This window comes from Centroberyx gerrardi, chromosome 1 (genome assembly GCF_048128805.1).
Source record: "Centroberyx gerrardi isolate f3 chromosome 1, fCenGer3.hap1.cur.20231027, whole genome shotgun sequence".
Taxonomy (NCBI): domain Eukaryota; kingdom Metazoa; phylum Chordata; class Actinopteri; order Beryciformes; family Berycidae; genus Centroberyx; species Centroberyx gerrardi.
In genome coordinates, this window is record NC_135997.1 from 14,528,442 (window position 1) to 14,555,841 (window position 27,400).

Genomic DNA, 27,400 nt, shown 5'->3' on the forward strand with positions numbered 1-27,400 from the left:
TATCGGATTCACATCTTTACCATCGCAGCAGTGCTGAGACAAGACACGACTGAAACAGGGCCAGGCGTATGGACAGGCGCCCGTAGCTCCGGGATCCCTCTATCCGTGTTCAGAAACGGATCGCCGCCGAAGTGTTTGTTTTCTCAGCACCCATTTCGCACCTACGCCGGGCTCCTTCCTCGCTCTATTCTCTCCACTGCAGGCCCTCCTCAGTTTACTGAAAAAAGTGGGTGTTTGCTCACTGGTGTTCAGGCAGCGGCAGCGGCAGCGGCGGCGGCGAGCGCGGCGAAGTGTCCTCGATGGCTGGCTGGAAGGACGGCTCGGTGCAGGAGAAGTATCGGCTGGTTGTGGTCGGAGGCGGCGGTGTCGGGAAATCAGCCCTGACTATCCAGTTCATTCAGGTCAGTAGGGTTCACCCCCCGCACATAGCTTTCGCCTCGGTTTCCCCGCTTTATGTTGTTTGGAGCTGAAAACATGGCAAAACAGGAGGGGAGGCCAGACATGGGAACCCCGTGAGCGGATACCGGGCTCTGTTTTCTCCTCGACTTTATTAACTAGGCCTACAATACAACTACTTTTTTAGGAGATACCGGTTGTTTAGGTGGGATGGGAAAGCGTTTTGTAAATCAAATGAGTAAAGGGTGGTTGCTACTTTAATACGTCGATGTGCGGAGAGTCCACCTCCACTTTGCAGCGTATAGCCTGTAGGCAAAAGAGAAAGGAAAGTGGGTGTAAGGAGCTCCTGACTTGTCTTGTGTTGTTAACTTGGGCTTTAAAGTCAATTATTTAGGCTTGAGAAACGGCTAATTTGTTGTAACTCTAGGATTCAGTCTGTAAGTTAATAGCCTACCAAGCAGGCGATATAAAGACTTGTGATTAAAACTACAATAAGAGCCATGCTGTACAAATCTCTTAATAAAAGCAGTTCTATAGAACATTTTTGAAGGACTTTAGATAATAAGATAAATAAGATAATAACATAAATATCGCAGCAGAACAATTAAGTCCCTGTTGGAATATTATAGGAATCTTATAGTGATACCTTAAGAGGAATATATACCATCATTATAAATTCACTATTGAGTAGCACAGACATCCACAGTCCCATTAGGAATATTGAATATTTAATATTTAGTGCATTTTTGTTAGGGTTGGCTGACTCTTCTTATAGGCCTACACAAAAGGATGTTTGACTGTATGTAAAATAATGTATGTAAAAATAAGCAGCAACACAAAATTTCACTTCAAAGATGATCAACAGTTGTGCACATATGTACAGACTTTTAACAAAGCCATGTAGCTGTTGCTCAACCCAGTGCTACATGTGAGTGGCATTAAATAATCTCTTGGTAAATAAAAAAAAAAGGTGAGCATCATAAGGCAAACAACCACTACTATAAAAAACCCCATTAATTATTACATCAGTTTGATAGTACTAAATCTGATGTACACTATGATTTTGTGTCATAAAGATATTTATCAGCCTAAAAAGTTTATTAAACTCAATCCCACAAATAAAAAGGTGCGTAAACAGTTTAGGTGGCTTTACCTTCCTCTGTGCCTGGTCACATTCCAGCACTCTGCAGACCTAACCTGCCTTGACCTCCCAGCCTTTGTTGTTAATTGTCAGCATTTAGGTGGAGGCTCTTTTTTTTTTTTTAAATGCCCAGACTCTGTGAGTCTGGGCGAGAGAAGGCAAACTTTGGCCTGCCTTGTGTGTGTTCCCCCTTGGTGTTGATGTTACTGATGCTGGGTCTTAATTCCAGAAGACCAGACTGCAGGCAGCTGCATGTCTCCACACTGTCAGACAATGGTGGGTCGGCGCATGCCTTCAGCGGGGGTGAAAAGCTTGTGTGTGTGTGTGTGTGTGTGTGTGTGTGTGTGTGTGTGTGTGTGTGTGTGTGTGTGTTGGGGGGAGTTGTGTCTAATGAGGGTTCAAAAAGCTCATTAACTGCATACCAAGTAAAATGGGATCAGATAGCTGTGGCACAGATTTTTGCCATAGCCTACTGACCCTATTGCCCTGATGCAGTGGAGCAATTAGGCTAATTGTTAAATATCAGGCTGTTATGTACCACACAGACAACATCTCACTTGATTTTAATGTATCAGTGGTAATAACACTACAATAACACTGATTTAAATGTATTACTAACACATGCTGTTAAACATACCACTACAGTTATCTCAAATTAAAAATGCCATTGATCATGGAGCTAGAACAGCGTTACTTGCTCTCAGCTCCTCCATTAACACTTAGTATCGTTAGTAGTAGTTTTCATTTTTTTGTCATGTTGGTGTTATGGTGGATTTCCATGCTAACAAAGACTTAGCAGTAGCTGCAGTCTCCGCTCAGTGAGTCTTCACCCAGTCTCTAGACCACAACCGCTCCGCCTGCCAGGATAACGGACAGCCATGCCATCGATCAAGCTCAATTCAAAAGCCCACTCCTGAATTACCCAAAGCATATTATTTCTGCTGGGTGAGTGAGTTTAACTGACTTCCTCAGCACCGCCTGCCTCAGTGCCTTAGGTGAAATTATCAAGTTATCTGCACCGTGCCTCCGCCACAGACATTTCATATGGGAAATAAACACAGTGTCAGTGTAAGCCGCCGGCTTTTTTCAGTATTGATTTGGGATTTTGCTTGAACATCCCTTTGTATTTTATACACGATGTGGCCCACGTTTAATTTCCTCTCAGACTGGCCATTCTTTTCTCACTGTTGCATGTCTGGTGATGTGAAAGTGAAAAAAATTGAGATGTTGACAGCATGAAGAGAGCCTACATCCTTTTCAGAAGTTTCTAGAAGTCATCTGCCAAGGGAAAAGACTAACAGCTGGTTGTTAAGTCAAGGCTTTCCCCTTACAGAACTGTGTTGAGTGCTGGGGGCGTTGGGTGTGTGTGTGTGGGGTGTGTGTGTGTGTGTGTGTGGGGTGGGGGTGGCTGTCTGAGTCAGGCTGGGTGGGTTAGTGGTCATGGACCATCCGGAATTCGGGCCTTTGGCAAAGGAAGTCCCTCCACTCCTGCACTTAGGACCTCCTACAGTTGTATGGGAAAACATTATCTGCTTCCTGAATCCCTGGAACTACGTGTGTGTGTGTGTGTGTTTTAGTGGTAATTTGTAACAATATGAAATATATGCATTTTCCAATTTATACCTGCCTTTGTCTATCCAAAATAGTGCCACTACAAGCGTCAAAAGTCTCTTCTAAGCAGAAAACTCTTCTTTGAAACTGCTAGTTTGCTCGCTGGCTAACTACCACTGCTGACAAATATTACCTTCCTGTTCCTATGCCTATGGTTTCCATCAACCTTGACAACTAGAAAACTGTTCTAAGCTTGTTGGTGAGACAGTTTATCATCATTTGATATCCTGCCATCAAGTAGGTAAGTAGTTAGTATTATAAATAGGCCAGTATAAATAGGCTACTCGAGGCAAGTTTGCAAAAGCCTGCTTCAGACACACACAAGTATAATTGAATAGAAAAGTGCTGCTTCCACAATATTTATCCAATAGTGTCTCATTTTAGTGTCATGTATAAGGGTTGTTGTGTCAATTAAATTTGTGTGTGTGTGTGCGTGTGTGTCCACCACCCATTTACCATTTTAACAAGCATTGTTTGAACCTGGAGAAAAAATGTAAAGCCCATATGTTGAAAGTGCTGAGCGAAGTCTAGAACAGTAATGCGACTACAGAGCCACATAATGCTGAAGCAGGGATTTTTTTTTTTAGGGAGTCGGAGGATAAAGGATGACGTCACCAGCAATAGCAGAGTGGCAGGTCCCTGGGAGTCGTTGGCCACCCTAATGCCAAGCAGTTGACTCAAGCTGAAATAGCATAGGGGTGACATAACATTGAGTCATCTGACAAAAGTTGTGGAACACAGTGCGTTGTTTAATATGACGTCTGTGAGAGGGGAAGCGTCCCAAGAGAGGGAAAACATGACTCACTTTGGCTGTGTGAAGATTAGAATGCATGTGGGGTGTTGTAGGAGTGCTTTTTAATCCCAGAAATAATGGCACATCAAAAACACACTCAAATCACTTGGTCTATGTAGTCTGCTGGATCGCTGTAGTGAAAAGCATGGTGTTGCACGCTCGCATGCTTGTGAATATTAGTGTGGCAGTGGCGGCCGCCGGCTGTGAAGATTCAGAGCAAAACATCCTGACTGATCAAGTCCAGACAGATCAGTCGAGGATCTCTATAGACCTCAGTAGGATCTAAGGTAAACGACATAAGTGAGATCTCTCTCTCTCTCTCTCTCTCTCTCTCTCTCTTCTCCCTCTCCCTCTCTCACACACACACACACACACTCCCCTTCCACTTCTCTCACATATTCTCCAGCATGGTTTTGATTACTTAGATGTGAGGTCATTTGGGAGGAATGTTGCCCAAAGTAGTAATTGAATTGAATAAACATAGATTATGAGGGCAGTCCTTCTTGGGCATGTGGAGGCAAGGTGCCGTAATGATGGTGGTGCTGGAGAGGAGTGTGGTTCATGCGCATTTCTCAGAAACAGACACAGGTGGTTAGACAGAAGTATTTGCGCATACTTGCCTGCATGTATGTGAGTTTGAGTGTGTGCGTGTGCTCGGGTTTGGAAGATTGTTGCATGTAACACGGCAGACTTTCAGTCTATTTTTGGATCCAGGCAGTTTTGTAACATTCTCTCTGGCTCTGCGATATGTCACATGCCATACCGCTGAGTGCAAACAATTCCATTTTTATTCCCCTAGGTTCTTCCTCTCCTTTAAGGGAATGAATAACTTCACGTGTAATGCAAGACTGAATCATATGACTTTAAGCTCTATTTTAGTGTAAGGGTTTACAGCCTTGGTAGAATTCAGACTGTTATTACACGGGCGTGTGTGTGTGTGTGTGTGTGTGTGTGTGTGTGTGTGTGAAATGCCTTTTAGGGCAGGTGATGAGAGCACATTGTTTGTTCAGCTCTCTAGGAGGGTCACCTGTTGATTTCTCACAAAGCTGGCTGCTAGAGAGTGAACTGCTATAAAAAAAACAGAGGAGTCCTTCATTGGTTCTCACAAGATGATTTCTGAAAAGTTTGTATAAGCAAAAAAAAAAAGAGATTGCACTTAAGTTTTATGAAAAAACAACCAAATCTTAAAGATGTAGTACATAACTACTCCATACCTACAGAAAAAAGCGGATCCCTGAAAATTGTGTAATATGTCAAATATATCAGCACACGCAAAGTATTCATGACACACAACTTCCTAGACTTATTCCTGAATGGTTACAAAGTCAGCACTTTTAAAAGTGTCTGACAACTGAATCATCCATCCACAGAATGCAAACAAAGCTGCATGAGATTTGAATGTTCCACGCTTCTCCAAACAAAAGATAACTCTGCATGTCATTGCTGACAAGCAAAATTCTCTTCATCATTTGATACTAGTTACTCATCACCATGATTCATTTTTAGATTAAATTTGAGCATAAGAAATCCACAAAGGTTTCCTACTGCATTCACATTAATGCATCTCTCTCGTCTATTTCCTCCAGTGAGAAACCAAGAAGAAAAACAAAAAGATAGCGTACATGAATTGTGGAAAATGGCGCTAAATCAGTGTCACTTTTCCTCTTTCTGCTTAAGTTTCCCTTTCCCACCATTGCCCTCTACCCTCATTTGACTCTTGTGTGCAAGTCTGTTGCTCTCCTCTTTCTCTCCTTCCCATGCTTCTTTCACTTTCTCTTTTCCGCATGCCAAACATGCCAGTATACATATTAAGTTACATATGTCTTTGATTGTCTGACTTGAGTGAACTATGTCACATCAAACCGTAACCAGATCTAGCTTATTGTATTGCTCTAAGTCAAGTTTTGTGGGACCAATCAGGTTTGAATGCTGTTCACCAGCACTTGTGGTTGGTGCCTGTGTAGCCGTGGAGCGACATGAGGTTGTCGCGTACAGAGCCCGAGATAATTCTCTATTGATGTATCAACCGACAACTGTGTGGAGTCAGGTTTCTGAAGTATCAGTTTTTTTCCACTGAAAGTTGGCATATCACAGAGACAGTGGTGGGAAGTAGTTAATAGCATTCAAGTCAAATAAAGGTTTATTCGTATAGCCCTTCATCACAAAAGCATGTCTCCAAGGACTTAACAAAGACAAACCTCTCTAGATCTAACTAATCGACAATCAGTCACAAAACAAAATGATGCAATACAGTACGCAACGAAACACAAGGAAACAAAAGGAAGCACGAGGCATAAAAGGCCTACCTAACCTATCTAGCGTAGCCTATCCGGCATCACCAGCCTTACAGCCTCAGTGAAGACAAGGAAAATCTCCCAAGAAAACCTTATTAGGAAAAAAATGGAAGAAACCTTGAGTCATAGCAGGATCCCCCACCAGGACGGCTGAGCATGCAATAGCATTCTAATAAAAAAATTGAGTGCTACTTTTTTATTGGATATCACACAGTAAAGAGTGACAGGAGATATATGAGAGAGAGAGAGAGAGAGGGACTTTAGATCGAATATGCGAGCACATGCTATATGCCTTTGCCTGCTGCCCCACCAGAATACCTCTGGTCTTTTTTTAAAGAGCATGGAGCAATGCGTCCCTGTTGCTGAGGTAATTTAGCAGAATCTGGCAAAATGCCATGCGTCAGACCGTAGGAATGTCCACGCGAAAGGGAGTCCGGGATCTGTGAGGACACTCCCACCCATCTGCATGAAGTGGGAAAGCTCCAGAGACGAGCAGGTTGTCCCATTTGCTAATGAGGAGCAAATGACTATCCGGGGAGGAAGACCGCTCTTAATCAGGGCTTAATCTACCTTCAGCAATAGCTGGATAGACAGCAAAGGCGTCATTATTATCAGAACATAAGGTACAGGGGGATTTCTGTACATTGTGATTTGCTCAATAATGATGAAGTGTCTTGGAGGACAATGCGTCTATATGGAATATATATGTCCAACCAGCGTCTCAAAGTCAGTGCAGTAGTAAAGAGGAAAAATTGTCATCGCCGAGGGACTAATAGACAGCAGATTTACTGTTATGAGACACACAGCTAGCTACTATTTCCCTCCCCTTTAGCTCCCTCCTATATAATGTGATTTTCAGAGGCCTTTACCTTTACTTAGGTATCCTGTACTCATGTTGACTGAAATACATGTACGCATACTCGTAAAAACGCACACACACACACACACACACACACACACACACACACACACACACACACACACACACACACAAGTAAAACACATGCATACACCTGCAAATAGGCTTGGTTAACCCACAATGGATATTATCTCATCTTCCTTTGTGAGAGTGTGTCCTCCTTTGCATACAATATGGGTTACGGTTACAATCACTTCCTTTTTCCTAAGAACAGAAACGTATTACCTCCTCCAAGGAGGTTATATTTTCGGTGCCGTTTGTCTGTTTGTTTGTCTGTTTGTTTGTCTGTTAGCAGGATTACGGAAAAACTACTGGCCCGATTTTCATGAAACTTCGTGGAAGGGTGTAGCATGGGCCAAGGAAGAACCCATTACATTTTGGAGCGGATCCGGATCCGACTCACGAACAAGCAATAATAGCACGAACCTTGGCGGAGGTCTGCGCTCTCCGAGTGCCCTTCTAGTTAGAAATGTATTCTCTGACCTGGGGCTGTATCATGTTTAATATTAGGCAGAGGGAGCATGACTCCCGCCAAAAGTTTAGAAAAATGGCATTGATCTGCAGCACCAAGCCAACCAGCTCCTCTCTTTTAAGAGTTAAGTGGAGCTGTGGGCAAATACAATTCGAGAGTAACCCAAGCGTATCTTATGGTTGTTGCCAATATTAAGGGAATATCACTGTTCCATTTATAAGTGTGATGATGATAATGTAAGATGATTAAATAGAAAAATAATTATAAGCTCTTGAGTGACCTATTTTCCTGCCATCATCATTTAACTAGTCTAATCAGTGATAAGTCAGGATACAGCGTCAGTGATCAGATGCTTTCTGAACCCGTTCTCTTCCCTCTGTCCTTAAGCATCTTCTGTGGAGTCGTGTTGCTAGCTGGAAGTCAGGGCGTGATGCACAAAACGTTGCCCACCAGACAGAGATCAGATGATAATTTCAGCTGCTCCTTTTATCTCTCTGCCTCTGTGTATCTGTGTGTCGCTCTCTCTTTCTATCCTGTTGTTGTAACATCTTATGCTGGGTTCAAAGAAAGACATTCTCGTTGATATAATGGTAAAAATCTGTTGAACGGGTTACATTTTGCCAGTCCTGCCTGGCTGCACTGTTGAGCTGTGTCAGTTGGTTTGTATTGTACTAGAACCTAAAGTCTTATTTGGCAGGGGAGACTTTCTTTGTGGAATGTTTGTGTGGAGATTTTAATCTGTGTGAGATCTGTATTATAGATATTTCTTATGAATGAGTACATGAACAGAAATAGAAATCATCTTTTCCATCTTTTTTGATTTATTTTCTGTTGAGCTATATACTTTACTATGGCATTACAGATTAGGGTGAGGAACAAACTATTCAGTAACACTTTAGTTACGTTTCACAATTTAATACTTAACTAGAGTTTAAGCATTAACTAACCATGTGTTAGCATATTAATGATTAAGTATGCTTCAGTCGTGGTCAACAAAGATACTGATTAATGTGGAAGTAAATAATAATGATTTAATAACTACAATACTAACTTCCAGTTTAATCATTAACATTCAAATGTAATCATTAACATTTGAATTAACAATTGAATTAATTTGAATGCAGCCACAAATAAGTATAATGCTAATGAATACTGTAGCATGTAGGCACAAATCAGTAAATAAAATACTAACAAACAAGAGAACACACCAGTTGTTATTTTGTTAGTACTCATTTTTATATCTTTTGAAAATCTTTGGTCTACTGGTGGCTCAGTTGATTAAGGTGCATATCATGTAGGCTAATTGCAACATACTTGGTTTGAAATTTACCAATATTACTTCATAAGTTTAGATATGAGTAATGCTGCAGTCAACAAGACACTCAGTGATCGAGATTAATTCTCTAGTTTAATAGTGGCCATGTAAAACCCCCCAATGGATTTCTTTGTTCTGTTCGTGTCTTGATCCAAAGATATAATTATAAATCCATCAAGGTCCACATCAGTGATCTTTGTCAGATGATAATGTCACAGTAGAATAAAACAGGATTACTTTTCAGTAGAGTTGAACTTGGTCAGTGCAGTCATTGCGTGTGATGGAAGGTTTCTGCCTCGTCTCCTCGGTCTGTCTCAGATTTCACCCCGGAGCCACTTTTCCTCCATATGCGTTTGTGTTGTTTGTGTATAAAACACTGAGGGATTTGACTGAAGGCTGATCATGCAGGTAGGCCTATGGAAGCAGGTTCAGGCCCCGCAGGTCACCCTGTTAGGCGTCGGGGGATGGTAGTGGGGATCTGACAGTGTTCTCAAAATGCTGGTTGAGATGTAATCGTTCACAGAAACTGTAAAATCAGACAAAAAAATACAAACTACTACTGTTGCGGTGCCAGTGAGCAAGGCTCAAACCCAATTATTCCCATTGAGCTGCTCAGTGGCCAGTTGTATGAAACTGTGGTAATACAGAGCAGCTCAATGCAAATGTATGCAAATGTTTGAGTGTGAAGTAGGGAAAAAGACTTGCGCGTGCTCAGTCAACTTTCCCTGGGTAAATAAAGGTTAAAAATCAGATGGCTGATCTTGGGAATAGGGTTATTAATAGTTCATACTTTCATTGCTAGTTTTTAACTGAGTTAAAATTTTTCATGAATGGACAGTGTAGATTATTTTCTCATTTTAGCTTTAATTTTAGTTTTTCATTGGTCATGCTTCTGATAAATCATATCATAAAATTGTCTGTCTCACAGCAACAAGGACACAGGTTCGATTCCTGGTCCTTTCTATGGGGAGTGTGTATGTTCTCCTTGCTTTTCAATATTAAGTTTAACATTATATTTATGTAGTTGTGGACCATCATGTTTATATAAATCTACAGAATTTTATGTTTAAGGTCTTTTGACATTTTTATTTTATGAGTCTAGTATATGTCTTTAAGCTACCATCTACACCTTCAATAGAAATATTAACTCTGACTTCATCAACTAAGAAAAAAGAAGTATTCTAAGGAACAAATTTGTGCATTTTATTATAAGGTATTGATACATTCGCGTATTTTAATGACAAAATTATCAAAAGTCATCATACAAAAAATGTATGCATTTTGAATTGGTAAGGTTTCACTCTGATAGGAGAAAAGATTTTTTTTCGTTATTCACCTGTGCTATCGCCCCTTAATGTAGTGATCGTTGTTGCCGGTCAGTAGTCCTCAGACAGACAGACAGACAGACAGACGGACGGACGGACAGACGGACGGACAGACAGACGGACAGACAGAGAGGGCAGTGGGTTCTTCAGTGTTATCTTTGGCAATTGTTCTCTATTCACCCATCTGCCTGTTTCAGAATAACTGGCCACAGTATCATGTCTCACATCTAAGAGTCATATAACAACAACACAGGCTATGGGAAACTGACATGCTGGTAATTTCATTAACCCACTCCCACCGCCTTCTAACATTTCTCATTCCACGTTTGTCTAGATGTTTTTATGTGACTAGCATATATTTAATCAGCATACTACTTATATCAATGTTTATCAGTTTTGTGAGGAAGTCATACTGTTGACTTCGTCGTTGTGAATTTCGGGGGGGTTGAGGGGGGTTCCCTTTTTTTCACATGGTCTTCACTCTAAATGAGAACAGTACTGGGTAGGACCTGTAAGGTTCTGTGGTGTGGCGCAGCAGGAGAAACCTTTTTTTGTGCAGCTTCGTACCTCTTTTCAGAGGTATTTGGTGGAACCATATGAATGGTTCTATTTATACGTCCGTGCCTGTCCCTGATGCCGGGCTCTGAGCTGCCTGCCAGGCAGCTGGTGGACATTTGGCACATTTGATGCAGACTGTGTCCAGAGGCCTGTGGGGCACCTGCTGTCCGTCAGGGGGAGGTGAGGCATGGAATGGGACAAGCCTTCAACAGGTGACAGCGCAGCATGAATGGCTGTCCAAATGTGCTGACGACAATGGTCAAGTGTGGCTCGGCTTCCCTTATGTCCCTAACAAATGGGGTCCTGAGTCTGCCTCACCGACAAGATATTAGGGCCACAATCAGATTGGCTGCTCGATGATCAGGGTGTCGAGGGGAGATGCACGGAGGGATATTTGAGTTTAGCCCAGCCAGTGACACAGCTGTTGTGCGACTGTTATTCTGATCTAAAAGACGCAGCCACTGTGTGCGGCTCTGTTTCCTCAGCACCAGTTGGTGTCAACAAACAATTTAGTTGTAGAATGTTTAATTGGCACAAGCCAGTGCACACCAAGTCAACAGCTGCCTAACAAGTGTGTTTGGTATGTCTAACCAAAACATTGTCCTTGATCCTCCTCCCTCAGCCTGCCTCTTGAGATGCCAGTTAAAGTGTCGTGGAGCTCAGCTCAGCCCCCACACACACACCAAAGAGACTGGCCGTGTTGCCGATCTAGCTAGCTGTTTTTGGATTTGAATATTATACTCAAGTTCTTTGTTTGATTTAGAAATTGCTTCTGTATCTTACAAGGAATTGTTTGTCATAGGGAAATGTATTACTTTTCGCTACAGGAGTCGATTTGTTGTAACAATGCAAAAGGACTTGTGACGGTGGCCTGCTGGGCCGCGAGGCAGCAGCAGCCCGCAGACAGAGAAGGGGAGAGACGTCCATTAGGTCTTATTTATGAGGAGTTGCCTGCTGAAGTAATAACATTTCTGCTGTCTGCGTTGTGTGACTGCTGGCCTAAAACGGTAATGGTGCTGTGTATCTGACACGTTGCCAATGAGAGGCCCCATTGCCTCTGACATATCACCCCGTGCTCAGAATTACAGTCTGCAGCAGAACACACTGGCGAGGAAACACACACTCAGCAGTTGTACCAGAGGGGAGAGGGGAGATGGAGGAGAAGATGAATACATTCCTCGAGGTGTTGTACAGTAAAATCACCGACTGGAATCTTCTCAGAGGAGGTTTGGGGGAAATTGATAATTTCAGTAGCCTACAATAGAATATACGTGACACGAATTTTAAGTAGTTGGCAGTAGCAAAAATGCATAGCTGCTGTATTGCATCAAAACATATGGGAAATAAAAGATGAATACCTCAGATGGAAGTTTTTTGTGGTAGAACATGTTAATTATGGGCCTATTTGAATGAGTTTCCTAAGTCATAAATGCTAAAACTCACAGTCAGTAGTCTTAATCCTAACTGGTAAACCAATACTTTTTCAATGTTGAGTCCTCATCTGATTGTTATTCATTTTCAGCGCTGATCTCCTACCCATCATTTGGTCGGGCATACAGTTCTCCTGAAAACCACAGACTATAAACATGACTGTGAACCACACTCCATTGAGTGACTCTCTATGGGTTTTGAACAGTGGCACAGTGGTTTCTCTGTCCACACAGCCACTGCAGTAGCTGTTGTCCTCCCATCGAGCAAGCAGTCACAGTGATGCTTTGTTGATGTGAGCATGTGCAGTAGTACTTCTGCACAAACATGAATAGAGGAGGAAGAATCTAACAAATCCTTTCACTTTGTTGTAAACAACAATGGAAGTACATAGAATCACTAGTTCCCGAGTAGATCACTAGTTCCTGATGCGTGACACTGTCAATATATCATAGTATTTCAAGAGTTAGCAACAGGGCTTTGAATGAATGAGGAAGTTGTCTGTCTGCTTTGTGGTTTTAGTAACTGCATGTAGCTGCGAGGCTTCTAGATATGGTATGATTTATATCTGGCTCCCATGATAACCCCTGTTTTCTAGCCCAAAACTATAGGATCTTCACATATACCACACTCAGCGCTTTGCTTCGTTGTCTATTCTACTCTTAATTTGTGTAGGTTTTGATACAGTGTCACATGGGCCGAAGTTTTCCCACCTCCACAAAAGCAGCCATTGATGAAGATTCACCGGAGCAGAATGCAGTCAGGGGGCTTACCATGTCTAAAGAGAATGACTCCTATAATAATAAGTCTTTATTTTCTGTCCCTCACAGCAAAACTAGGAAGGGCCATAGAGAAGGCTACATCAATAACCCCTCAATGGCAGGGCTTAGAGTAGGCTTAATGCAGGGAAGGGGAACATTAGTGATGTCACATGATTAGCTGGAACAATAAGGGCGGTTCACACAGCTCTCCGTCTGTGTGTTGTGCCGTCTAATCAGTCAGTGGGCTTCTGCAGTATTTACCCAGGTCCCCAATTATAATAAAATTAAATCTACTTCAGAAATGGAGATAAAGAAATAGGTTGGTGTGACCACTAAAGCAAACAGGTTGCATTGGGTGATTGCTTTGAGCTCGGTGATCTGGGGGGGGCTTTTAAATGGCATCTCTTTGATTGTAGGCCTTTGAGTGGGTTCAAAAGTGGTCAGAGTGCAGCACACATTGATATTTAGCAGGGTGATTGAAGTCTTAATGCCAAAGAGGTTAGAGGAGAGCAGGGGGTCGACAAAGCCAGGAGTGGGCCTACTTGGTGGGACATTCATCCTCTGCTTTATACTCTACATGAAGGCTACCCACAACTGCACAGCCTGGTGGGTCAGCTGGGGCATTCAGCATGTAACCTTTTTTATTATACAACACCAGTACGTCCAGCATGGTGGAAATGGAGGTTCTGGATGGACATGAGTGTTGGGAGCTGAGGGTTTGTCTGGTGAGGCAGAGTTTGACTGGCCTGTTGGCATTTAAGTAGAAGCCGGTGATTAAGAGGACGGGCTATTGATCTGTCGGGCATTAGGAGGAAGAAAGGCTGTAGGAGTGATGTGCATGGTTCATTTCATTCGGCATCAACCCGAGGTTCAGTGGCACACCTGATCTGCATTCTGTCAAGTGTAAACATTCAATGAAAATTAGTATGATGATTCAGTTTTTGGGGGGACGAGTTTGGAGACGGCCAGTGTCAATCACAGCTCGGTGCTGTTTTCCGATAAATCTCTGTAGCAGCGTGTACTGTGTTAAAGGCTTCCCCAGCTTGAAGAGAATGGTCCCCAGTGCCCCTTTAAGGCGGTGGACACAATTGTGTGCTCTCTTTCTCTCCGTGTGTATTAGGTATTGAATAAGTGACCTTTCTGGTTAGCATGAGCTCATGGGAAAAGTGGGTGTTTCCACAGGAAGTTAATGCCTTTCCCTCCCCCTCTCTTTCTCTTGCTCTCCCTCTCCTTGTTTTGTGTCTCTCTCTCTCTCTCCTCAAGTCCTTCACTCTGTCTTTATTTTGTCCGATATTTCTCACTTCTAGTACTCACTAGCACTTAAAACAACAACATGAATTGTAATTCTGCTCTTCACACAAATTCCTGTTTTAATTGTGTGAAACCCAGTCAGGCATGAGAGGGAAAGCAGTGATGGAGAAGTATGGACAGTGTAAAGATGCAAAGGAGTGGCCCTGCACATCCATCTGTTTAACATTAACCCCTGATGGTGGCTATTTGATTACCGACAGCTGCTCAGAGTCCAGCCAGCCCCAGAGGTTCAGCAGAGGTTAGACCTGCAGGGTTGGGGAACAGGAAGTGATGCGCAGATGCCCCCAATCAAATCCCTCCTTTCTCACAGGAGTGCCCCATGTTGCACCGCTTCTTTGGCAATCAGGAAAAGTTTGACCTAGCCACAAATTATTTTTTCCCTTTTAGAAGGCACAGTTTACACTAATGGGTGTCTATCTAGTGACATCTGGGTTATCAATGTATTTCCCCCAGCCATCACTGTTCCTTGAGAGATAAAGTTGGATCAATCGATTTGAATTGCAGTTAACACTTAATACAGACAGACTGCCACCATCACTCTCATTATATTGCGTCGTTCCTCGGCTGTGATAAGTTCTGTTGCCATGGAGGAAACCCAGCGGATCCCTAGACATCCATCCCAGCAACTCTCTATATCAAAGGCAGAGATATGTGGAAGCATCTGAGAGGGCTAACAGCTCTGGAGTTGAAACATGTGTCTCATACAACTCCCCACCAAACAGTATTTTCTAAAGTTCACAATCCCTTAAGCTAGAATGTGGTTATTAAAATCATATTTAAACTGAGCAGTGCCTCTCGGGATGCACCTTAATGTGTTTAACTATGGACTGTTGTTTTGCTTACTCATAACGAAAACACAGTTCTACCACTATGCATCATGGTGTTGTCGACATGTATATGAGTCGGTTTTGTCGTGTGATGGTGATAAGAAATGGATCATCGCTGTCTGTCACAATCTGCTGCTTGCTAGCTGATGGTGCTACTTGGCAGGCTCCAGACTGTCTGGCATTGGTTTGTGTCCTTAATTGAAATTGCTGCAGTTGGCACTGGCTCACTGAGCAAGTCTTAGGAATGGCATGTTTCACCTGTCAGCTGGAAGGCAAACCACCCCCTACCTCCCACCCTCCTACCCCCACCCCCACCCTCCCTACCTCCCGAGTGTTGGCCAGTCCTTCTCTCCAGCCTCCTGGTGCTGAAGTCTGGGCCCTAGCCAGTGGTCTGTATTGCTCTGTCAGCAGAACTAAGAGCAGGGAACCAGATTGGTGAAGCTTAGGAGAGAAAGGAGTTGTGGTAGGCTGTGGGGGGGGGGGGGGGGGTGTTGGCATGGGTGGAGTGGGCTGAGGAGGTAGGGGAGTATTATACATTTGCATACGTTGGCAGAAATTTTCCTAGAATAATACAATTTTATGCCATTAAATCTACATTTTTTTAATTAAAGAAGAACTACAACTCGTGATTTTGAAGTCAAGGTCCATGAATCCTCATAGGGCATTGGGCCATGTGCAGAAGGTAATTAACTCCTAACTGTGCTGATGACTATTTGTTTTAGCTCAGTGTGCTCTCTCATTATTATAATTTAGTAGGCTGGAATACCATTTCCCCTCAACTGTGTGTGTTTTTGTTAATTAATCGCCCAAGGGATTTTTGTTGCGAAAAATCTCAGTTTTTATCTGTGGTGCAGCTGAATCTGTGCTTATGGGCTTGGTCTAGTTATCTGATGTCATATCAGCTAACAGTCAAAGAGGCTGCTCTAACCAAACATGTAGGATATCTGAGTAAGATGGAAAAGGATCTATAGACAGCGTTAGTAAAGCTGTTTGTGTGGAGAGGAAGTGGGTGCATAGTGCAAGCATGGTGTTTATTACACGCCTACACACATATCACACCCATTCTTGCTTTGGGGGAGATGAGGCTGGCAACCAGCAGTTACAACACAAACAGGATTCACTGCCTTATGCCTAATAGTCAGGTAGTGTGTGCACTTTCAAAAACTTGACCAGGTGCTTGAAATAGATTTACACATAGATGCAAATAATGAAACAATTGATAAAGTGAAGAAAAAGAAACTGGCCCCGATTTCCTCCGGGATATTAAGTAGTAGGGCCATGAAATAGACAGATACCTGCACACTGGATTGATGCTCTCTTTACGGTTTATTCAGCAATGTTTTGTCCAAATATGTTCTCAACTGACAACATCTTAGCCGCATAACAGTAGATTTTTGGCATTTTTGATCAGAACATTGCTGAATAAAAAGCGCATCAAGCCATTGTGCGCTATCTTTTTCTATTTCATTGCATTTCAGGACTCTTTCAGGACTTTCTGTGGAAGCCCAAGAGACGGCTCCTCTCTGTTTCGCAAGCATACAGACACAGAACAGTACAGCACAGAAAGCTGTGCTGCAGCTGAGAATCATCCACTGGCCTTCTCTTCATGGTGAACAGGCCTCTAATGTTTTCCTGGTGTGACTGTGCATTTGCTGTGTGTGGGTGGAGGGTTGCGATGTATAGTTGGAATGCTGGAGGGGAACTGAGTGACAGGTTTGGACTTCAGGAGGTAGGTGGGGTGGGGGAACGCGTCCTCTGTGACATCACCACCACCCGAGGGCTCGGCTGGGCCAGCTGCCCTGGTGCAGAGGTGGAGTTTCCTTCCTGCAGAGCTGACCGGGGCTGAGTGTGGCCTGACCCACCTCACCACCAACATCCAAACTGCTGCAGTTTAGTTCTGCAGAGGCTTGGATTTCACTGCTGCTATGGCCGAGCAGAGGCAAGAATCCAAACATGTTAATATGCCTGGCTTCACTGCTCACAAATACACAAACTCACGATGGTGGTCATGTCAGCACTGACTTAATGACTGCCTAAATGGAGCTTAAGTTTGATGTGATTTTTTTTAGCATAGCTAATGCTAAGTGGAAGGTGCCACACTATGGGGTGGCTCTGTTTGTTTAAGTAGGAATTAACCTCAGCTAGAAGTTACTGCAGAGCAGTTTCAACAGCTCAGCTGCTTCCGATGTAATTAAGTAATTCATCTGAGAGGGGGATATTTGCCTTTCTGGGGTGTTAAACAGCGAATGTTTTTATCTCCCGCTAGCATCTATGTTGAGGTGAGACTGAAGGTCAGCCCTCTGCTAGCACACAGAGGCCACTAAGGGGCGTCTGTGTGTGTGTGTGTGTGTGTGTGTGTGTATGTGTGTGGGCATGTGTATGTGTGTGTGTACAGACAAAACCACACTCACCCGTTAAGAATTGAGCTACTGACCCCACTGAATGGTGTCAGCTGCCTGCTCATGACAGTGTTTTCATAGAACCAGGTTCGGGAGTCTGTCTGCCTCCACATTGCGTACCTGTGATAGTCTGGGAGACAGTGTAAGGACGGTGACCTCCCAGCTCCCCCGTTATCCCAGGACAGCCCTACGTAACTCCTACATCATGATTCATCCTGATTAATGTGAGTTTATTATGCCTGAGGAGGTCAATGAGTAATATAAGGATTTATCGGACATTTTACTGGACGTGACTCAGGCTGGCTTATGTCACTTAGTTCTTGTACAGTCCTCCTGAGTCACGATGCACTCACTCACCTAGCCCATCGCTCTGTCTCTGCCCAGCCGCAGCCCTGCTGCCAGCCCAGACTGTAGCCCCGTTAGTGCTGGCTCTGGTGCTGCTGGCACTGCAAAACAGCCTCATCTATCACGGGAAACAGCGCTGAGAGGATCAGCTCGGCCAGAATAGAGTAGAGCTACACTATCCATGCATGTAGAGGGAGGGGAGAAAGAGCCAGTGCGGTGTTCACTGCGGCTGCCTGAGGTTGACAGAATTGGAATAAGAGGTTGACGGGAAGCTGAGGTCACGTGCTAAAGCTACGGCTGGGAGGGTGGTGGTGGGAGGGACAAGAAACATGAGCTATTTCTTCTCTTCTGTCTCTCTCTCTCTCCCTCTCTCTCTCTCTCTCTCTCTCTCTCTCTCTCTCTCTCTATGTCTGGTTGTCTGCAGCCACATGGGCAGTGCAGTGCAGTGAAGCGCATTCTAGGATACACAGTAGCACTGATGAATTATTGAACAGTGGTGAGTGGATGTGACATAGGCCAGCATACTTATGTGCTGCAGAGAGAGAGAGACGGAGTGAGTGGGAGAGATTACCTGCATGTACTGCAACAAAGGGCTAGGAGGGAGGGAGGGGAGGGGAGGGGGCTGGGTGACGGGTGCAAGTATAGAAAAGGTGAGGAAGAGAAAATGTGTATGCTGAGGTTGAAATAAAAAGAACAGGGTGGAAGTATAAAAATGTGCATTTATCAAAAATAAGGAAGTGATTTGTCTGTTTCTTTTTTGTCTGCATCATCTGTCTGCGTTATTATCCAGAGTCAAAGAAGCGGCATCATTCTGTACACACAATGCAAGCTGTTAGCGTATTCCACTACAAGAGAATAATTGTCTCCTTGGCTGCCAAATAAGAGAGAATAGAAAAAGATGGCCCTGTGTCATTGTGCAAAACAACATAACGCTGCTGTGCCATTACAGCTGTAACTGTAAAACTTTGGCTCGGCCTGTTGTTAGAGAGACAGAGATACTTGTCTCGATTTTATGTTCATAGTCGGTCTGTGTTTTAGGGTGTTGGTTTGACATTCCCTGAGCACTCCCCTCAGCTGTCACCACTTAACTAGTCCCCAAGGAGAGGGAGAACTACAAAACATGGGAAAAATGTGAAAAATGCATGACTCCTCCTCCTCCTCCTCCTCCCAGCTCCCCCCTCTGGCCCCACCCTTCCAGTTTATGTTACCAGGAGACCATATTGGGCCGGAATGAAAGAATCAAATAAATGATGAGCCTGCTGTAACTGAGGCAACATCCGGTAAATGTGTCATTAGTGTGTAAATCGGTCCTAAGTATGTAAACTGGCCCGTTCTCAATAGTCTAAACCAAAGCAGTGAGCAAAGTGGTTATGTGAGAGCATATTTACCCCCAGCTATGACCACAAATGTCTGGGGACGGAGTGTTTAGCTCCTGTCTGCTGTATGGTAGTAGAGGTCAAAAAGGCTATCTGTGCTGCGTTACCCAACAACACAAGCAGGGAGCGGTTGTTGTCCTCAGATCCATCCATCCATCCCAAAGCCAAGTGATCCAAGTCACAACTGTCTCATGGGACACATTGTGTAGATTCCAGTCATATTCACAATCTCTTCTCTCTCTCTCCCCGCCCCTCTCTTTCTGTCTTTCTCTCCTGTAGTCGTACTTCGTCACTGACTATGACCCCACAATTGAAGACTCCTATACCAAGCAGTGTGTGATTGACGAAAGGGCGGCCAGGCTTGACAGTAAGTGCACTTTGTTGAACAAACAGTGTGTGTATTTGACCAGAGCAAATACATACACACACGCACACACACAGAGGACGTATGTTTTCATTGTATTATCCATTACCCGAGGAACTGATTGCGAAAGTAAAGCTTGCACTTCTCTGTATTGAGGCCTTTCTTTTTTGCTGCAAGATATTCTTTCTTTTTTGCTGCAATTTATTCTGTGTGTGTGTGTGTGTGTGTGTGTGTGTGTGTGTGTGTGTGTGCGTGCGTGCGCATGCTCTCTCTAGTCCTGGACACGGCTGGGCAGGAAGAGTTTGGAGCCATGAGAGAACAATACATGAGGACAGGGGAGGGCTTCCTGCTCGTCTTCTCAGTCACTGACAGAGGGAGGTGAGTGACACTTCTGTCATGTGCAAACTAACAACTACATACACTCATTTCACTATCTTTGATTCTCTCTCTCTCTCTCTCTCTCTCTCCCCCTCTCTGTATTTACATGTCTCTGTTTGTTGTTCACAAGTACGCTCTCTTTCTCTACTCTCCCTCTCGCTCTATTAAAAGCATAAATCTTGCACTCAAACTCTCACTTGCTGCCGCTTGTACTTCCGGACCCTCTTGCTGTTGTTCTTGTCATTTTCTTTTGTTCTCAACACTTCCTCCCTCGTGCGGTTCTCTTGAATTCACCTTATGCATACAGGCTCTCTATTTAAAGCCTGTATACTTTTTAAACAATATATAGAGATATATTTACTTGCATGTAAATACTCAAAGAGCTTTTTACAACTTTTTAACCCATGATAACACACTGTGGACTGTTTCATTTCAGTGTTTATAGACATTGACAACATTTCTTTTTTTAAGTATCCAAAGCCATGTTGATTTTCAGTAGCTAGCTTACTCTTTTGTTTGCTTTTGAGTCATGGGTCAGGGCTTAAATCACCCTAAAAATATTTTTCGTATTACACTATTTTCATATTGTGTGTAGTCTTGGGCTCTCTAGTCAGCCCGTCACACCCCATCCTCCCTGTCCTTGTGTCCCTGACCAGCAGTGCAGTGAGCTGCGTTCCACTGCCCCCACCCCACGGCCCCCTCCTTGTGTTTATGTTGTAAACAGTCTTTCCTTCCTCCATTTATATTAGTCAAGTCTTTCCAGATTTACTATGTACTCACTAAGCTGTCTGTGGGCCGGTGGCTGGAATGCTGTCCTGGGTTTGTGGTTGCATTCTGCCTCTTTTTTTTTTTTTTTTGTCAGGGTGACATTTTTATATATGCTGTTTGGTTCAAACAGTTCACATGACATTTATATTATAGTGGTCAAAGTCAATGGGGAGCAAAGCACTGCTCAAGGAGGCGTCCAATAGCCCAGGAGCACACAGACAAATGTCTCTGTAGTACTGTGGCGGCTCCATACGGGGTGACTGACTTTTCCCGCTTCGCTCCCTTGTTTCAACCCCCGCAGTCCGATTCACAGCGACGTCTGCTGGGTGCCAGGGGATGAGAGAGGGAGGGGGGGGGTTCATGTGCTGTGGAGGTCTCACTGAAATTCAGAAGTTCAGAGGCACCAATCAAATCTGTTTGCATGCACGCTTATATATGCATTCGCGTGTGCGTGTGTGTGCGCGCCGGTTCGGATGAGCATGTGTGCATCTCTATGTAAAAATTCATCTTTTTGTGCAGAAAACACTTGCCATATTGTACCGTTGAATTGTCATGTATTGTGTTTTCCAGCTTTGAAGAAATCTATAAATTCCAAAGACAAATTCTTCGAGTCAAAGACCGAGATGAATTCCCTATGATCCTCGTAGGAAACAAAGCAGATCTTGAGCTACAGAGACAAGTAAGTCCAAGTCCCCACAGGTTGAAATATGTGGACCTCAAAACCATGTCATTGCTCACAAACATACACCCTGTTTGATCATATGATGTGAGGGGATTCATATTTGCATATTTGAAATTGAAAACAAAGATTGCAGCTGCAGCTAGTTAGCAGGAGGATGTGAGTGAAAGAGAAAAAGAAAGGCTGTAGAAATTGTGGTGTCAGGAGGGGGAGAGGGATGGAGAGAAAAAAGGGAGTGTGTTGAAATGAAGACAGCTAATTTTTCTGTCTATTGGTATGCAGTTGCGTGTCACTTCCTCCCATGAATCCACACCACCCCCTTATGGTGAAAAGGAGCCTTACAGGCATATATGGCTAATCACAGTTAATGGATTGCATTCACTGAATTCAGTATTTAGGAGTTCAAGCCTCATAGGACTTGAACATGTGCTGGTTTATTATTTATCATTCTCCTCCCACGTTTTTTGCAATCTGGTGGTAACTTACTACACAATTAATATGACCCCAGTTGGCCAGATGGTGTCTCTATAATTGAAGGTAAACAGAATTCAAGTTTAAAAGCCTGTAACACCCTAAACTGTAAGTCTGATTTACACAAATCTTGGTACACATATTGAGCTCCACTTGCTCTACAACTTGAACACCTATGTCTACCATTTTTAATTATTAGACAAACACAATTTAACATTTTCTCCTACATCATTGGCCTGATTGCCACCAAACTTGGCAGGAACCATCTAGGGACCAAGCACTTCAAAAGTTGCTCACAGGGACATCCTGGTGACTCACTTTGCTAAGGTGCATACCATGTAACCATGATGTGCGAGGTTCAAATTCGGCCTGGGACCATTGTCGCATGTCCTCCTGTCTCTCTCTATACTGTACTCTGCCACACAAATAGACTTTAAAGGCTGTCTATGTAAGATACTGCTAATCTGTTCATTCCCCTTTTGGCTTGTTGTTGTCACCTGTATTCAGTTCAATATATTATTTACGGGCTTCTCCCCTATAGCTGGAGCCCCTCCCACCCCTTATAACCATCCAGGTTCAACCTCCCCAAAAATGGGAGCGTATTGTAAAATATGGCAGAGCAGCCAGTTGTAAGACCGAAAAAATATGTACGCCTCCCAAATTGCCTTTTATAGAGCAAGGCAAAAACAAGAATAAACAAGGTATTGCGAATGAAAGATGGAGGAACCTGAGAAAGGCCAAAGGAATTAAAACTGATGCTGAGTTGGCTGCTTTTCTCCTAGACAGGTAAGCACAATTTATGTTATCCAGCATTAGTTATCTGGACTATTGCTGTCAGGGAAAGTAGTCTAGCTCTACTAATTAGATCTAATACCTAATTTCCATTACTGCTGATGATAAAGACAAAGCTCAGCTGGTTCGCTGTGTGTTTCCATTATATTCAGAGCTAACCGGGCTAGCGTTGTGTTTGTTGTTATATTACTAAGGTTATAAGCTGTTTGTCTTATACTAACCCTGGCTAAGTTTAGCTGACCGATTCACTGATCAATTAGGAATTGAGGACCTCAGTTTTGTGTAGCTTTCTGTTGTCTTGTGTATCCGGTTCTCTAACTATATGTACAGAGAGCAGAGTTACCTAACACAGCGCATAGGGGAGAGATATTATCGCCCATTAGCTCAATTTATGATGGCCATCTGGTCTTTTGGTAAAAGCCTTGCTAATGCACATCAATAATTGGTCAGTGTGGTCTGTTCAGATGTGCCATAGCAAAATTATTAGCCTTGAGGGTAATAATCTGTTGCTCACAAGCCTTAAAGTGAAACCCACTCTGATCACCAGCCATTACTGTGTTTCACCTTCAGCCGCGTTGCACCATGTTTCTAGTAATGCTATTCGGTTCCTGCAGGTCCTATCATAAATATACTACTCCTAGCTGACTTGTGTTGTCAGTGTTGAACAGTCTGAGAATCGATTTACATTTGTTTAACTTGGTAAGGCTGTGTATGCAGCGCTGTTTGAAAAGTGGGGTGGAGACAGGTTTTGTCTTTGATTTAGATTTGTCATTCATCTTTGCGCCTGCAGGGGGTGCTAATGTTGATAAATCTTCCATAGTGTACATTGAGAAAAACTAATTTTATTAATTTGGCTGAAATTAATCTTGAAAATATGTAGATCTATACAATAGGCTACACTAAGCGTAACAATCAAAACATTATTAAATTAATAACAATAGGCCTAATACCAAAAATCAATATCTTGAAATTGGTTTGACTGAATGCTATGACATTTGGTATATATGCGCTATGGTCAGGTTGTAGTCATAATATGATGTTTGGTTGTGATGTATGAAGTATGACCTATTACATAATGGCCTTTTAATCAAGGAGGGTTGAAGTATCACTGTGAAGCTTGATCTCAATCTGGAACATGCATGCCAAATTCATTAAAATCTGTCAAAACTCAGCCAAATGACAACACTCAACAATATGTTAAGTCAATGGCAGCAATGTTGACCCAATGATGGATGCATATACTGTATGTTATACCTGTATCTTTGGATGGATGTCTATGCCACTATGAAACTTGTTATGGTTTCCATAGCAGCCTTATCTATGCGTATGGTACATTTGTGATGTAAATACGACTTAATCATATGTATTTTATTTTTTTATATTATATATATTTTGATATTTATTTAGTCATTTAGTCAAGTCTTAAGTGACAAATCTGGACACAAAAATTGGATTTTGCTCCAACATTGCTGTCAGATATTCAAAATCAGTGAAGGAAGTGTTTAGCTGTGTATTGTAGACAGAATGCTACATAGCCTGGATGCAATCCAGCCACAATGTGCATACAAGTAATATAAAGAGATAAATACAACCACAGGAGACACAACACACATTTTCAGGCTAAGTGTGGACATACAGCAATGTGTTCTCATAAAATCCAATATTTAGAATCAGATCTCAAAAATTCCATCAATATGATATTTGTATCTGTAGTCCTTGAGATAACTGTTTCCATAAAATCTGTACTTGTCAGTTCTCACAACCCATCATGCATTTCTCAGGCTTGCCAGAAGATGACACCAATGTTTCATAAGCAAATGGTCTGTTCTCAGTTTCACGTTCTGAGGAATTATGGGACACGCTTTTAAATGTGTCAGAATTTAAATATATGTTCATGTTCCAGTCCTTCATCATGCCCTCCCTCTCTCCTTTTGCCTCAGGTAACCCAGGAGGAGGGCCAGCAGCTGGCCAGGCAACTGAAGGTCACATACATGGAGGCTTCAGCCAAAATCCGAATGAACGTAGACCAGGCTTTCCATGAGCTGGTTAGAGTAATCAGGTAGGTGCTTTCTAGGTGGCAGCACATCCTTGGCATATTGTTCTCTGATGGTTTTTTCACTGGCTCAAATCCAAACGTTTTTAAAGGGACTTCAGCCTGCTAAAAAAGATAAACATTCAAGCATTCCTACATAGGATAACAAAGCTATTGTTGTCTTTGTTGACAATCAGAGCAGTTTAATAAGAAGAGATTTAAAGCAGTAAGCTAACCCTTACAGCAGCATCTTCAGGGTTGCAGACTCTTATCCATCTGGCATTTTCAGCCTTCATCCCTTGCTCTCACACTCTCATGGTTCAAAGCGAGATCTCACACCCAATCAAAGTGATAACCATAATATTCACGTCTTTTCAACTGCTGTAGTGAACTGAAAGAAAAATTCAAACCACAGTGAAAATAATGATATTCAGATTTCTGACAGGAGGCTCCACATGAGCTGTTAGGTAGCCAAGGAGGTAGTGATATTGTAATAAACGTTATTTATATAGCACTTTTTTAAACAAACGTTACAAAGTGCTTGAACAATGTTAGATTAAAAGAAGAAATATATACATTAACAAACAGAAAGGGTTAAACACTAAAACTAGCAGTAATGGAAAAGCTGATCATAAAAGTCATAAAAAGAAATACATTAACAGAAAATGGAAAACAATAAAACTAGCTGTAATAAAAGAGGTATTGTTACTGTTGTTGAAAAATAATTTTGTCGTAACTTGCATATATTGACATCTACTGTAAACTCCTATTAAAGCTACTGGATAGTAATAATTTAAAAAACAAATCGTAAATATCTTGTGCCCTGATGGTAATTATTCTCTCCCAACTCCCAGGAAATTCCAGGAACAGGAATGTCCACCGTCGCCAGAGCCGACGAGGAAAGAGAAAGACAAGAGTGGCTGCCACTGTGTGATCGTCTGAGTCGGCCTTATCACTGTAACTCATGCAGCTACTCTCTCCCACCCCACCCACTCTGCCTGACATCACATCCCATGTGGATGACTGACCGCTGCCTTCTCCACCTGCATGACTTCAGACAGCTTTTTCTGAGATGCTTTGACCAGGAACCGCTGTCCCCAGGACTTCACTATAGACAACTGACAATGCCAAATTTTAACACCACTCTACCTTCAACAGTAATCTGATTCACATGAGAGAGTCCCAACACTAAACATTGCCTTCTAAATCAGCTTGACAAATTAATGTTTTGTATTCTGAAGGACTTCTCTTGCCTTGTAGTGACATTTGTACTTCTTGCCGAGATTGAATGAGAAATATATATCCAGAATGTTAATGAGTTTCTTTTGTTTCCAGTGTCTGACCAGAACAGAGAGATTATCTTATGAAGCTTTGTGTATGTTGTGCCATATCCATTTTTACTCCCATGTGCTAATCTGCTACTGTACATATGTGACATTTGTTGTGATTTTCAAAGTGTATTTCTAATGACCTATTAAATCACCACAGTACAGTGTGTGAGGTTGAGTTTGGTTTTACATATATGAAAATAAATATATAAGTATGTATATACATATATATATATATATATATAATGCCTAGATAGCCCTTAAAGTTACAATGATAGAACCTTCTGGCATTCTGCAGTGGATTCATTACTTTGTCTGTGGATTCTGCTTTCATCTCAATTGCCAAATATGGAGTGTCTACTATATTTGCGTTTTTAAGTCTTATAGATTGTAGGATTCACATCCTATGCCATCTCTCCTTAATGTACTGAAACTAGTTTGTCTGAACCTATCCTTCTCAGTTTCTTTCCTGTCGGAGGCGGTGGTTCAGTCAAAATTGAACGCCATATGTCCTATTTCCAACTTCTAAGAAGCAGCACAGACAAGATGATTTGTAGCATATTGTGTAGCTTTCAGAACTAACGATTTCAGATCAAAATTGAACACTGTATGCTCTGCATTCAACTTTTGACAAGTAGTGTCAACAAAACCACATGTGGCATATCAAGAAGCTTTCAGAGCTCAGTTCAGATCATTCCTATGTAATGCATCAACTCTGACAGACATTAGATCTACAATATAGATCGAGTAACATACAGTTTCATTCTGTTTATAAACTGTTATATCATTCCAGTAACATGGTGGCAATATAGTTGTTTAATGTCCTTGAATTATTCAGTTATATACCTTCTGCCCAAGGATCTCTCAGTTGGTTGGAACCGTGCCGAGCAGACTCGTTGAGATGCACACCTTAACACAGCCGTCTCCCATGGGACATGAACTCACCGGACCTGCCACCTGTGGAGTTACCGTCACCACAGACACAAAATACTGTTTTGCCTTCCCTTTCCACATCTGTATTTCTGTTTGGGCATACAAATGAAGTATTGCAGTTTTTTTTTTTGTATCATCATCTTGTAATATAAAACAAAAAGAAAATCAGATGATGGAAGTAATGGACTTGATTAAATGTTTTTACTCTACTTTTATACATTATTTTCTTATCAAACTAGTTGACAAGTATTTTTATATGTTTATAAGTGAATACGCTTTCACAGCACAGCTGTGTAAATATGTAAAGAGGAATATTTAATTCTCTCGATTGTTTTTAACTGAAGATGACTGTTGGCCCAAATTTGCGAAATTGGATTCTTTACC

The 27,400-nt window shown here is 42.5% G+C and overlaps 1 protein-coding gene across 1 annotated transcript; it reads left to right on the plus strand.

Annotated features, from left to right (window-relative positions):
* Nucleotides 1-27,225, plus strand: rras2 (RAS related 2). The gene is made up of 6 exons (XM_071905063.2): nucleotides 1-401; nucleotides 19,551-19,638; nucleotides 19,911-20,013; nucleotides 21,352-21,460; nucleotides 24,664-24,782; nucleotides 25,610-27,225. Exons 1-6 carry the CDS (start codon nucleotides 300-302, stop codon nucleotides 25,695-25,697), a joined length of 609 nt encoding a protein of 202 aa, XP_071761164.1. The 5' UTR covers nucleotides 1-299; the 3' UTR covers nucleotides 25,698-27,225.
* The last annotated feature ends 175 nt before the right edge of the window (nucleotides 27,226-27,400 follow it).